General features: G+C 31.0%; 1 protein-coding gene across 1 annotated transcript in view; it reads left to right on the forward strand.

Annotated features, from left to right (window-relative positions):
• The first annotated feature begins 3,409 nt into the window (after positions 1-3,409).
• LOC129229933 (transient receptor potential cation channel trpm-like) overlaps positions 3,410-15,410 on the forward strand; it is a 766,163-nt gene continuing 754,162 nt past the window's right edge. Inside the window, exon 1 of the mRNA XM_054864315.1 lies at positions 3,410-3,518. Within this exon, the coding sequence (XP_054720290.1) occupies positions 3,501-3,518 (18 nt within the window). The 5' untranslated portion in view covers positions 3,410-3,500. The remainder of the gene's footprint in view (positions 3,519-15,410) is intronic.

A 15,410-nucleotide genomic window follows, 5' to 3' on the forward strand; every position in this document is an offset into this window, starting at 1 on the left:
ATTCTAACAAGGCAGACTCTTAAAGTTGTAATACATGAAGCAATAATCAAAAAATATACAATCTATGCCATAAGAAATGTGCGCCGTTGTAGCATTCAGTAAAAGGTATTGTTGAAAAAAAAATTATGCTACAAAAATATTTGTATTTAAAGCAGACAAATTGAAAATGAAAACTATCAATCAATTCACTTCATGCCGATGAAATTTGAATCATAATTAAATGAATTCATTCAACGTATCTGTACTTCAGAACCAGAGTGACGTAAGTCCAAAAGTTACGATTTTCCGTTTATTAGTGCATTGTGTGTGGAAACCTATTCCGCATCAAATCATGTAAATGCAATTTTTAAACAACAATTCTTTAAATTTTTTTTTACCGAGATTAAAAGAGCGCGCGTTCAATCCTTTGCATGCGCCAAGAAAAAGGTTTTCCTCTTTACTGTAAAATTATCATAATGTAACTTATGTTTTTCTGGCTCTGAGATACAGATATTTGCTAAAAGCAAGATTCGAAATAGCTAGTCGTTTATAATTATCGTATTTAAGGATTTCAAATACCTAAGGTCCACTTGCCACATAAAGGATTGAATCTCGTGAAATCTCAAGCAAATAAATTTCACGCTAAGTCACGGCAACGTGAAATCAATTAGTAATCTTAATTTCTTAAAAATAAATAATCGCCCAAAAAAAAAAAAAAAAAAAAAAGAAAGAAAGAAAGAAAGAAAGAAAGAACCATCTTAAAAAATTTAAATATTTCGCATAAATACGTAAAAAAAAAAAAAAAGCCCAACAACAAAACAACAATAACAACTCAAAGCATAAGTACTTTTGACAAAAAATTTAAAAGTAGGTTTATGAAATCGGTAATCTGTGTCTATTGTCTGGCTTTCCGTCTGGTAGTTATCTGCACTTGCACTACCCCTTAATAACTATTAAGTTAAACCCTTTACTCAAACAGAAAACTATAGCAACAAAACTATATGCTAGTCGATTTCTTTGCGCTTCCAATGTTTGTAATTTAGCATTAATTTTCAAATTCTAATATTTTCAATCCATATCAAATATCGTATACAAAAAGAACCATAATAAAGAGTTTTATTTCTTATATATATATATATATATATATATATATATATATATATATATATAAAGTTAAATTTTGTATTTTTTGACTCATTTTTATTTTTTTCTTCAAACTTTCAATATCTTAACTCTGCATCTGATTTTGGACATTTTTGCAATTGGAAGTATGCATCTAGGACTAACGGTTGCGAAAATAGAGGTCTTGCAGGTTAAAACGGAATACCATGTAAATTTAAAAATCCTTTCTAATATAAGTTGCTACATTACTTACCTGTGTTTTGAACTAAAAATTCATACCTGCCCCAAAATTTAGCAAAATGTGGCAATTATGTTGAAATTCACAAATTTTCTAAAGAAATCCCCTCCATTTTTCGCGGTCAAATGCCCGTAAAACTTTAAAAATAAATTTAAATAAAATGCTAAAAGCAAGATTCGAAATGGCTAGCCGTTTATAATTATCGTATTTAAGGACTTCAAATACCTAAGGTTCACTTGCCACTTAAAGGATTGAATCTCGCGAAATCTCAAGCAAATAATTTCACGCTAAGTCACAGCAACGTAAAATCAATTAGTAATCTTAATTTCTTAAAAATAAATAATCGCAAAAAAAAAGAACCATCTTAAAAAATTTAAATATTTCGCATAAATACGTTTTTTTTTTTTTTTTTTTTGAGCAATCACGATTGCTTATTGCTTTTATTTCACCGTCCTTGGCGTTTGGTTCCTTTTTCAGCTTGGACCAGGGACAACAGCACCACCACCCACCGGCCTCTGCAGGCGCGGCTCCGAGCACTGCCTCCTGGAATCCGTTTCTCCTGGTCGATGCGTTCATATCCTACACACACGCGCGCACACACACACGCATACACACACACACACACACAGAGAGAGACGCATACACACATGCTTTTACACACATACACACACGCCTACGTGCATACACACAGATCTGCGCACACACACAAGCCTGCACATGCACTCACGCGCGCCTACACATACACACACGCCTGCACCCACACACACACACACACACAACTATACACACGTAACGCCCAGGAGTAGAGGTAGACTTGGGGGGACAGGAGCTATTTGTAGAAACAATAGCCCCCAATGAGTAGAGCCCTGTCGCAACTCGTGATTGCAAAAAACATAATTTGAATTCAAAATTTCAGAATTCAAGTTAATTTATTTATTTTTTCTTTTTTGGAAGAAAAACAACAACAACATAATCAATAACTCAAAGCATAAGCACTTTTGACTAAAAATTTAAAAGTAGGTTTATGAAATCGGTAATCTATGTCTATTATCTAGCCTTCCGTCTGGTAGTTAGTCTGCACTTGCACTACCCCTTAATAACTATTAAGGTAAACGCTTTACTCAAACAGAAAACTATAACAATCAGGAAATTAGTAATCTTAGTTATGCAGCCTATAATATAAACCATTTCTTAATTAAAAAACTCTTCACTCCGTTTATTTTAAAACCATATTACTTTTTCACATTTTAATCACGTTTCTTCTCAAAATTATTGTGAAGAGAGCAATTAAAGCTCATTTCCCCACAGATCAATTTTCAATCATTTGCAAACTCAAAAAGAAAAAAAAATCATTTAAGGAAGATATTAAAAAGTAAAAATATTGGACTAACCAACTGTTCCCAACTCAAACGCTTAAAATGTAAAATTTCTTGCACAGTAAAATTATGATTTTAATTTTTTCAAGATTTTAAAAAAAATATTTTTCTTTAAGAAAATGTTTCCGGTATCTGTCTATAAATCATAATAATTATCATAATGGATACGTAATATCTTTTAGACGAGTTGTTTTGAATGCGGAAAAAACGAATAATATCTCTCTATTTTTTGAATAAAACCCAATCAATTCATATTGTACGAAACTTAACCATTCCGCATCAAAATACAATAGATGCTTCAGAATGACAGTGACCCATCGATATTTCGACGAAACTTCCAAGATCCGCAGCGGTTCATCGATATTTTGACATTAAAAATTCTGCATTCTCATGCTTGCGTACAGGTAGCGCATCAATTCTCGCTGTACAAACAGAAGAAGGCAAAAAATCCGTCTCATAATCCCTGAGAAAATCTCTATCATGACGTCAGGCGGTCGAAAACGTCTTTGATTGGCCATTTAACCTGGGGCGCATGCCCCCTGGGTGCCCCACTGCGAGAGGATAGGGCGCGTGGGGCTCAGGTAGCGCGCCAGCACACGCGCTCTTTTCCATTTTGACAATTGCCGCGCGAGGCTACCGGTTCTGGTTTCGGTGGTTGGTGATATTTTACCTGTGCACTTGTGTTCAGGATGCCCCGGATTGGATCAATGATTACGGATACTGCGCCGCAACTCAAGTGGGAATAAAAAAGCATCGAAATCCATAAATACAGGCCGGGACTTCTTATGACTAAGATAAAAACGGTCAGTTGCTTTTATTGTATTTTTATTATTGCAGCGAATTCTTTGATTTTAGCGTAGAACAACTGTTGCATGCTAAGCGCCCGTTAGAAGCATCGTGCCGTCAGGTGTTCACAACTCCACGGCAGGGATTCCAAAATTAATGACATGGAAAAGGGAAAATGCGTTTAATGTTCTTGTCAGAAAATTATGGAAAACATTTTTTTCCGCCGAAATATTCCGTCGATATTCATTTCTAAATGACTCCTATTATTCATCTTCATTAATATATATTCAAGTTGGATAAATGTATGCTGTTTTTTTCTACTGTTAATCTGAGGTTTGTTGCATGTGGTTTCATTTTATAGTTAGTTGAATGCTACAAATAGGTAACTGCTAGTTTGAAAAAAAAAAGAATATTTCACTTTTATTGAACTTTTTGTTGGAAAAAAGATATAATAGTCTTTACATTTCCCCCAAAATCGTTAAAAAACATTCATTTATTCAGTTTTATTCTAAGCATGATGAAAAAACTTACCTGTAGTTACATATTTGTAGCATTTTCCCCATGCTATATTAAAGTTACTCACCGTGTATTGCGTTTAAAAGAATATGCCTATTATTCCGCTTTACGTAATGTGCTTTGCGTCAGAAAAAGAGCACCGCAAATAATCTCTAAAACTAAATCATTATAACAGCTCGGAGCTGTTTAAATGACATTAAGTTATTTGAATAATTCTTAATTATTTAAATGACATTAAGTTATTTGTGAATAATTCTTAATTATTTAACTGACTCAAGATATTATTTTTACCAATAAAAAATAATGTTTTATTACTGATTTATAACAAGAGGTCTTCCTTCTGCTTAGTATTTATTTGTTTTCTCAGATTTTCTTTTTCTTCTTGATTTTGGGAGCTCTTGCATTGGACTCTGCTACTGTTGCTTTTACGTTACATGTATTATACTCCAACTAATAAAACCCTTGGATATCATATTCACAAAGGCGAAAACAGTACTACAAAAGCATGCGCAAGCAAAGTAAAAGACACAATCTACGGTCGTTTAATGAAACTCAATCCAGAATGACATATTTTTTTATAACACTCCTATATACATCCTTTAACTCCACTCATATTGATTTTTTAAAATCACTTATCTTATTGTTTATGTTTAACAAGAACAAGTTTTGATTGTTCAATGGAATTGATTTTTTTTATTTACTTGTGTTTTGTTTTTTGTGCCATAAATGTCAGTAAAAAGGAGACGCGGTAGTGATTATTAAGGTTTCTTAATAAAACCTAATAAAACCAACCAACTATAAATTATATCAAATACCTAAAAATCTACAAAAGCTTTTCTTAAAAATATAATCAGTACATGAAAATAAGGAAAAAAAATAGGTACTACATTGAAAAAAGGGCTCAAGAATTTTGAACTATATTGTTTTTCTGAGGCACCTTTATAAATTATTTTAGTTAAAATTTCAAGCATCATCGTTCTGCAATATTTATGAAATATAATTCAAAGTTAATCATGAAAAATTGATTTAATAGTTAAAAAAAAATCTTCTTTCATAAAATGCATTTATTAAAACTACTTCATTAACGATTGTAACTTTTTAAATACTTAAAATGCTCTCTTAAAGAATTATACATTAAAAGTGTTTCCAAATTTCAAACGTTGGAGCGCAAAAATGTTATTTGCACATGAACTTGCTTCAAGCGTGATAAAGTTCTTCAACTGCATAAAGGGATAAAATAGTGATGAGTTATTAGTTTTTATTACTTTTTCATATTTTCTAAAATTCACAAAAAAGAAAAAGTACCTTGATAACCTCTTTTTTAATGCGCACAAAAATAATAGTGTATCTATCATAAACAAAAAACTGTAATGAACTATTTTCGATCCAAAGGAATTTTTTTTTCCTAAAAACATCACTTCATTTCAAAAGTTGTACATGAAATATTTAATTTGAAACCATGCAGAAAAAAATGAGATGTTCGCAAAAAATTATATTCTCAATGTAATCTTATAAATGCTTCATTTTCATACGTATTTTGAGCAGAATGGAACATAACTTACATGCCATTCAAACAAATGACGAAGAAAAATATGTTTAAAAACTATCTTAAAGCTTTTTTTTTTTTACAAAAGCTGATTTTTTTCCAACAAATATTAATTTTTGTTGAAAAAACAATTTACTTTGTATCATTAAAAGAAATTATTTACCACAAGAAAATGTTTCAGTATTTTCTTCCAAATTTCAGCAGAGCTACCTGTATGGCATAGTCCACCTTACAATGTATTATTGGCACTCGCAAACTACAAAAATCAATTATTTTATATACATGTCTACTGCAAAAAAAAAAAAAAAAAGTTAAAAAAAAGATGCTTTTTTATGAAGAATGCTTCTTGCGCCTATCTTTGGTTTTAGGTTAAGTAGATTTTCCAGACGAATGCCAACAATTGTGAGGTAAACTACGATTTTTATCTTTTTTTCTTGTCTCATTCTCTTTAAAAGTTCAAAATGGAGATAGTAAAATATTTTTGAAACTAGTGCCATGTTTCACATTTAAATATAATGCTATTATCAATGATTGATTAGCTACTTTTACGATATAGAATGCTTTCTACGATATTTTGTACGCTGCAATATGCTTCTTGGGTTTTCTTCGATCCTGTATTTTTTTTAATTAATAATATTGCTGTGCAAACTTAAGAAGTATAATATAGTTGTGCTTTAATGATTTTGATTTAGTCGTTTCAGCTCGATTTTATGTTTATAAATAATGCCTTTGATTAACTTGACACCTCGCAATGAGCTTATCATTGACAACCTAATGATAACGAAGTAAAGCGCTTATCATTAGAAAACTTCATCAGATATCCCTTATATTAGTCTTGTTTTTCATAAATGTTATCCCGTTTTCAGTTATAGAAGTGTAAAAACAGCACTTAATTAAAGTCTCATAACCAAACCTTTTCAAAATATCTCTGACAAGTTTCTGAAATGAGACTGCTCACTGAAATTATATTAAGGATAAAAAAAATATCCAGCATTCATTTGAATTTTGACGTCTTGACTTTAAATTATATTCTTCGTAATCACAAATTGCGATGGAACCGTATTGGTTGAGTTACTTGTTTCTACAACTGGAATGGAACGGAAACGGCCAAGAAGTTTGCACCCCCCATAACCATATTATGACTGATGATTTTCTAAAATAGTTAATACGAGGCATATCCACAAAAAAATGACGATTAGGATGTGGTAGTAAAGATAAAAAAATATATATATCCGATATCCACCAATACTAGACTTATAAAGATTATTTGCAGCGTATTACGTCATGTATTTTAATCTTAAATGATGAGAATTAGTAATCTGGAAATTTGTATTTAGATAAAGTTTTGTTGTTTAAAATCATCTGTGTAGATGTTTCTTCCGGAATAAACGTAATTTTACGTAAAAAACACTTTTTTTTCAATGCAAAGTCTGCTTGATTCGAACCCTGAAAAAAATATGAGTGAAATCAAACCCAGAGGAATTGTAACTGCTCTGGCGACGAAAGTTTCTCTCTCTTAATAAATATTGAAAACAACCGTCGTAATCTGTAACTATGGTAATCTGAAAAATCAGAGTAACATCAATTTTGGTCAAGTGAGGATAATGAGCATTTCGTGATTGCTCAATAAAGCAAACGAGAAAATGTTAAGTAGACAGGTACACACACCCTTAAAGAAATATATCTTCTTCAACCATTTGATTATTATTTGTGATAACTTTTGTGTTTTTTTGACTTTAAGTCGGGATTAAAGTTAATAGTTTTATGATGTCTTTTTATTAGACACAAAAAGTCATGCAAATTAAAATACAGTTAAAACTCTCTTAATACGATCACGTTTAATACGAAATCGCGGCAAAAATGAAAGTTTGGTTGTTTGTTGTCGAAAGTTGTCGTTTTAAGTTTGGTTTGATATCTAACTCTGTTGAAAATTTCACGTACAATACGTACATTAAATTGAAAATCTCGGCTAAAAAGAACAAATATTTCTGACTTCTTTATATAAAATGTTCGTGGTTAAATACTGTATTTTTTTTAGAAATGATTCATCATTTTGTTACGTAGCAGAAGTCCCATAATGTATCAAGAAAAAAATATTAAAAATTTTGCATAGAAAATGAAACCCATACATTTGTTTACCTGTGGACATTTCAATTTACTCGGAGAAAAAACTGTTCATCTTCCTTTCTGGATTACAAGCTATTTCGAGATTGTCCATTGTCATCTTCCTTTTTCAATATTTTCCATAATCATTCATTTATAAGAAACTAGTGGTACCCGCACGGCTTTACCCGTAATAGAAAATTAATAGAGCTTTTGGTTCGCCTATATATTTACAAATATTGTATGGTGAATTTTCTCGCCAATTAGCTTGTGCCCATGTTACGGTTCCACGTTATGATAATTTCGTAATCTACTCGTCCATTTTATGATAATTTTGTTCTAAAATTGGAATAAAAAAAGAACCACATCGAATTTTTGAAAAATCGCTTCGGAGTGCACACCCCCGTGCTACAAACTATCTTTGCCAAATTTCATGAAAATCGGCAGAACGGTCTAGGTGCTATGCGCGTCACAGAGATCCTGACAGACAGAGATCCGGACAGAGAGAGATCCTGACAGACAGAGAGAGATCCGGACAGAGAGACTTTCAGCTATATTATTAGTATAGATAAGCGATTTTTTCTGAATGTACTAACAGTTAAATTACAATGTGTTCATTAGTAGTAGTATTTTTTAAATATAGGTAAAAAAATTTTTTCGTTTTTTCACAGCATCACTCATTTACGGTTGATACGAATAACGGCTAATAAGAACAAATTCGTGGATTTTTGATGTTTCGTATTGACCGAGTTCAACCCTACTTACTGTAAAGAAAACCAATTTTTTTTACCTCTGACTGTATTTTCCCCGATTTCATCCGTGTAATTTAATAAAATTTGATCATTCCGCAATTTCCATGAACATTTTTTAACGTATATTTAAAGTCTTATCCAGCTGTTTCATCGTATGAATGAAAGTTATGCATCTTCTAAAAAGTATTAAATTGACATTTATTATCTTGTTCCGATTTTAATCGATTCACTCAGTTTCTTCTTGCTGCTTTAAAAAACCTGGAAGTCAAAGGAAAACTTGAAAAAATAAATAAATAAACAAATAAATAAATAAAAAAACTAGAATTTTGTACAGTAAATGCGACGTAGATTTTTATCTAACCTTATTTTAAGAACTTTCGCTTAATATAGTTTGTAACTTATCTAACTTATGTGAATAATATAGGTTATAGGTATTACACATCTTCAAAGCAAAGCGTATAAAAACCAAATGGTTTTTATTTGAAAAACATGAGTACTCAGAAGAAACCTCGTTTTACAAATTGAGCCACTGAAGGGTTAAACTTCAGGATTAAAATTAGAACGACTCGGGATAATTCTTGATTTTAAAAGACACGCAAATATTTGTTTTGTTTAAAAACTGCTCAAGACACTACGCAACCTTCTTTTCCTTGAAATTAAAGTAAAATTTTAGATGTTTTAAAATTTCCGTGATTAGGAATCACCCCTGGATCGGGGCAGTTCTTAATTCCCCGAGGCAATTAATGGTCACCCAATTTTGTTTGTTAAATAATGCACTTTTAAAATGGTTATACAACAGTAATTTATAAGTTATAAAAATTTTGATGGCATAAAGAAACCCACAAATCTTAGTTAAGCAGAAAATTAGATGATCTTTCTAAAACAAAAAATAAAACTCAACCCTTAAAATCTTCAAACATCTTTGAATAATGTTCATTAACTTTTGTTTATTTTTTCTATATTATTATTTTTAATGAATTTCCAGTGCTTGTTAGCATTTTTTAGAATTAAAAAAATGCTAAGTTTAGCTGATCATCGACAGTTCAGGAAAGGACCATTTATTGTACTTTATTTTTTTGAAAAAAAAAGCATTCAAAGAAACGATGAACAATAGAAACTTTGGAATCACTGGTAATTAAAAAATGATCGCATGTTATCTATAAAGTAATTCCGATATTACAAGTATGCGCTTCCTTTACAAAAGAAAATCGTTTAGACCAGCGAAAACAATTTAAAAAGAACTTCACGTCAGCAGTTTTAGACGAAGAGTAAATTATTTTGCACGCTATTCTAATAATAATAATAATAAAAAAAGTTTAGAAATTTAATCATCATTTTTATTTTGAATCGAGTCTGTGGTTGTCGTTTCCTTAATTTTAAAATTATTCCTTTTTCATTAAATTTTTTTCTTTTAGAGTTAAAAGAATCTTTTTCCTTCGGAAAACTGATTATATCTTCAACGAATCTAAATGGAACTTGTGCCACCTGTTTTCTCTTGTATCACGACGTGGAACGAACCTGTTGCGTAAACCTGGAAATCGATGAATGTTTTATTGAACAGGGGAAAAGATAGAAGTGGAGATGAGGGTATTCTAAAATGATGCGATGATGTGGAGAAGTAATATATTTAAAGAAAAGGAAAAGGAGGAATAATTATCTTTCTACTTTAAATCCCATTTTTTGATGAGTTATGTTTTTCAGTCAGTATTATTGTTTCTTTTTTTTGTGTACTTTCTATTTATTTCTTGGCAGTTTATATTTTACATCGCTTCTGTTCAGGATATTTTTCGAGCAGTCTAGCAGAACGGTTCGTAACTCAGCCGAAAATTCAGAAAAGAAATCGAAACACAGTTAACTCGCGACTTATAACTCGATTATTCTTTTTTCTCAATATTTTTATTGAATCTCAAAATAAATTTGTGTTTTCTATAATAACTTGTTGATTAATAAGAATGCACTGCGTACGATAGAAAGTACTCTACATGAATAATACTTCACTTAAAGAACACAAGATAACATGAACAAACCTTATTTCATTCCATTCATTTCCTTTAGTTCAATATGAGGCATTTGCTTCACTAAGAATAGCGGCTTTACCCCCAACAATCCATACACAAACCTTTATTTATAAGAATGCATATTCGCAACTCCAATAAACTATAGGGGGCACTGCAGTCACCGTCTAATGGCGGATGAAAACGGTAAAGCAAACGCATTCTGTAACGTATAAAATGCTAATAAGTCTAGTATTTTTGTTTGTAGTATGATTTATTTTGTTTTATTCTTTTTAAATCATTTTTTTAAGTACTGTGGATATTCTGGCCGATGTAGAAAGAAATGAGAAATCAAGAAGCATTAAAACGTTAGAAATTAATGCAAATCACGTAGTTCGTAGTTCTGAAGTAACCATTTCCATTTATGTAGAATTCAATATTTATCAATTCTTAATGGAACTACATTTTCACTGTGGCCATAAGACTGACAAAAACAACATTTAACTATAGATAATTTAATTATATGACAATACGATTGATTATCAAAAGAGGAAGATGATATATCTTCGTTTCGTTTGGCACGCGCTAATTGTTTTAAATTTGTAGCTGAGTTATTTCACAAATTGCCGGATCGGTAAATTTTAATTTTTCTTTTCCGTAAGTTTCTAACTTCTCTATTAAATGATTTAATTCTGTCATGCTATGCAAATCATCAATAAAATTATCACGGATATATGGTGGTAGTTTTTTTTAATTGATCTTCCATCATTTTTTTACACTTTTCGAATTCTGTAATCTTCCATCTTCCTACCGTTTTTTATCCACTCATGAAAAAAATTGCAAGCGAAATCTCGCCAAGCGTTCTTTTTTTGCCACAATACTAAAACTATAATCCTGAACAAATTTTTTGGCCAAACTGTTCAGCCGATAATGTGAGTAATAAAGTAAAGTTGGCGCAGTAGTTTAGCGATTAAAATTCTCAGCTTTTGGTTTTGCTAGATCAAATTCTAAACGTTCTTTCTCGGTTAAAGAGTTTTCATTTTATTTTCAAGAATATTTTTTGCATACTGTCCATTCCAACAAAATTCTGCAGTGAAATAAGGTTAGTTAAATTAATTATTTTTAAATAAGGCGGAGATGAAAGCCTAATTCTTCAGCTAATGTTGCAAATCGAGCTTTAGGTTAAAAAAATCACACGAATACAAATTCAGACGAAACAATTTAAAAAGAAAAAATTACTTGGTAAAATGTTATTCTCTCTCTCTCTCTTTCAAAAAAAAAAAAAAAAAGCTTCGAACGGACGAGCGTATTGTTGTTACTTTCATGCCAATGCAAAGTTTCCTTCTTTTTACACTTTCGCTATTTACAACAATCAACTCACAATTTAGGGGAAATAATGGAAACTTTTATTATTTTGAGAAGCTGGAGAATACCATTTAGGGACAAAACAGTTTCTGTTGCTGAAAGCAATCCAAGACACATCGAATGCGAGAATGCGTTAATAAATACTCATAACAAACTGCCTATGTTTACCTCAACAGCCACACGTGGAACGCAATGTTTTAAATTTTTCTTTAATTTTGTAAATCAACGCAAGGTAGCGCATTCGTGCGCTGGAGTTGCGAATTGAATTGAACTAGCGCTGCTGTTTTCAAACAAAGTTAAAAATCTAAAATCGCAAAAAATGATAAGATATAAAATCGATATATCACATTTTCCAACGCTAAGCTATCCTTGAATCCAAATGTTTTCCTTTTCAGCTAAGTTGTTGCGAAATTTCGTTCTTATTTCATACATGAAAATACAGAAAAAAAATTTCTTCTTTTTACACTTGGCTTTGATAATGTGTACAGATTTCATGATTTAAAATGACAAATTTAATGATTTAAAATAACAGATTGCATGAGTATCGATTAAAGTGCAACTGCATGAGAATCTTTGTCGAACGAAGCAATTGCGCAAACTGTTCGTGGAGATTCTGAAGCTTTCTGATGAAGCATCTTCATTACTTTAAACCAATTTTTATCAAGCATCAGACGCTACAAATATAACTGATACTTTGGTTATCACATACAAAGCTCATGTGGAGGTATGATGTTTATAATTGTGATGTATAAAACTGCTTTATGATTTTAATAAAAATATATGATCTCGTACCCCAATTCATTCGTTTATTTATTTTTTAAATTCAAACTTAAAATACGCTCAATACGTTTGGCCCTAACTGTATTAACAAATCAACATCAAAGTTATACGTGGATATCAGCTATAAAATGTTTACATTTATTACCACACCCTAATCACCATTTTTTTATGGATATGCCTCGTATTATTTATCCTAGAACATCATCCGTTACAATATGACGGGTGCAAATTTCTTGGCCATTTCCATTCCATTCCATTTGTAGGAACAAGAAACCAGCGAGTAGAGCCCTATTTTAATTCGTGATTGAGAAACACATAATTTGGATTCAAGACGTCAAAATTCAAATGAATGCTGGATAGTTTTTTTTAATTGAAAAGTCCTATCAGGGTATTGTCAAACTATATCATTCGTTAAATAACATATAGTGCATTATACGTTGAGCATTAGAATAAAAATTCCAACGTAACAGATATCATATAAAGCGAATTATTTTAAACACCTACCCAACAAAACTCTTTCTATACATAAAATTGTTTATCTAATTTACAAAATTTTATTTTTGAAAGATAAGGGGACAGAACATAGAAAAACAAACATTCAAGTTAATAATAATAATAATAATAATAATAATAATAATAATAAAACAGATGCTAGTGAAAGCACACGGAATTCCGTGTCTCGTGAAAGCAAAACCAAACGAGACGTGCTCTTACAATGTTTACCTGAGAAGTCATTACATGCTTTAATTATGTGATAGAGTTAACAATATATCTCTTGAATCGGAAACTTATACATCATTTTGCATTTCTTTTGGTAGGTAATTATCCTCATTTTGAATTTTGTGTTTTTCTACCTTTAAAACTTTGTTTTTATTTTGGTTAGTTTCCCGATCGCTGTATGAAAAAGTACTTGCTTTGATGAAATTATTAATAAATTACTACTTTGTACGTAATATTACATGACATTTCGTGAATGCGTCTAAGTAGTATCACATTAGAATGCATCTTTTGATCTTATTAAAGAAAAGCAGGACAAATATTGTGCGCGTTAATAGTAAGCGTTACAATGATTGTTGGTGAAGCACAGGCCTGACATTTAGGGGGGAGATCATACGGGGGGGGGGGGGGTCAACTCCCCAAGAGTTTTGAAAAAATAATATTTTTAAATATAAATGAGTGCGATATTTGCTGATTTCCGATACAATTTTTTGAGAATACACCTCTCCATGGAAATATTTAAAATGACGGGCTTGGTTAAATACTAGCGATAAGATTCTTGCAACATAAACCATCAAATATAACGTTTTGAAGAAGGGAATTTTACTTCGCTGCTTCAAAAAAGAGCATATTAATTTTAAATTACCACTTAAGTGATGAAACGAAAATTTTAAGACGATGAGTCGGTGATTTAAAAGAACTTGGCACGAGCGTTATATATCGACTGAAAATGCATCCAGATCATTTCAAAATGAGTAGAAGGGACTTTTAAGGAAATAATGCTCCTCCTACATTTTTTGACGTGATTAGATCATTCTCTCCAAAACAGCAATTTAGGTTAGTGGAAAATTTTTGTGCTCTCCTAGTGGTCAATAACTTCTAGTAATTTTTTTTTTGCAACAGGTGCATTAATAGACGAATTGAAGAACTCAAATACGCGGTTAACTCATTATTTTTAAAATTCGTTTTGGACTTACATCACTGTCATTCTAACCTGTCAATCTAAATAATCTGTCGATACTTTTTACTTGATATGAAGAAAAAAAGTTTTATTATTATATTCATTATTAACAGGATAAGTGAATATTGTTAGATTACATTTTTAAGAAAACGTTTTGAACCAATTTATGAACATGAAAAAAAAAAATCATTTCATATTTTAAAATTTTGCACTATTGCAAAGCCATGATTTTTTCTGCATTACATAGCATTTCCCACAGAATAAATTAGGACCTCTTGGACATTAATAAATTTTATTTAGCAAAAGAAAAAAAATTAAAAAAAAATAATAAATAAATAAAAAATAAATAAATAAAATTAAAATAAAGTCAAGCTAAAATGTAGATGAATATATTTTATAATAGGATCCAGTCGTATGTATCAATAGTATTTATGCCTGTAAAAACTCTAAAAGATATTTAGTAACGACACGTGTGTTGAATTTAAAACTGACGAAAGCTGAATCCATTTCAAATTGAACTAACATTTGTATGATCTCATAAACATAAATAAAGATATAAACAAATAAAACTAATTATCAATTGTTATAGCAATGATTCATATCTTTCTGGGTAAAGTATAGCAGGGAAATGCCGTAACACATATCCCCAAACACATACATGAATTGGTGCCACTACGCACCCGAACGTTATTCCGATACTGCTTTTCTGAAAAAATCAATTCTCTTTTCACATAAAACTGGTCACGATTTGATGTATTAAACGTTTAAAACTTTTAATTTGTCACGACTCCAAAACATACTGCAATTAGTCCACAAATGTTGGTTTCGGAATTTATCTGCCTAGCGGAGCAAGGGCGCAAGGGCAGCAATGTATAGATAAATATTTTTAAACTTTATTTTTTTGATAGTATTTTGAACCACTGATATATATATATATATATAAAACTGTCGAATCTGGATTACTCGAAGCTTATAACTTGAATATTCCTTTATCTCAAAGTCTTTATTAAGTCCCAAACTCTTGAGACTGTTGGGGAAACTTCCCATAGCTCGAACTACCAATAATTCTAACGTTTTAGCCGGTCCCTTGGGAATTCGCGCTATTGAGAGTTGACTGTATATATATACAGTGGCGTCGCTACGGGGGGGGGGGGCGATTCATCCCGGGTGTCACC

The sequence above is a fragment of the Uloborus diversus genome, chromosome 9, assembly GCF_026930045.1.
Source record: "Uloborus diversus isolate 005 chromosome 9, Udiv.v.3.1, whole genome shotgun sequence".
In the NCBI taxonomy this organism is placed as follows: Eukaryota; Metazoa; Arthropoda; class Arachnida; order Araneae; family Uloboridae; genus Uloborus; species Uloborus diversus.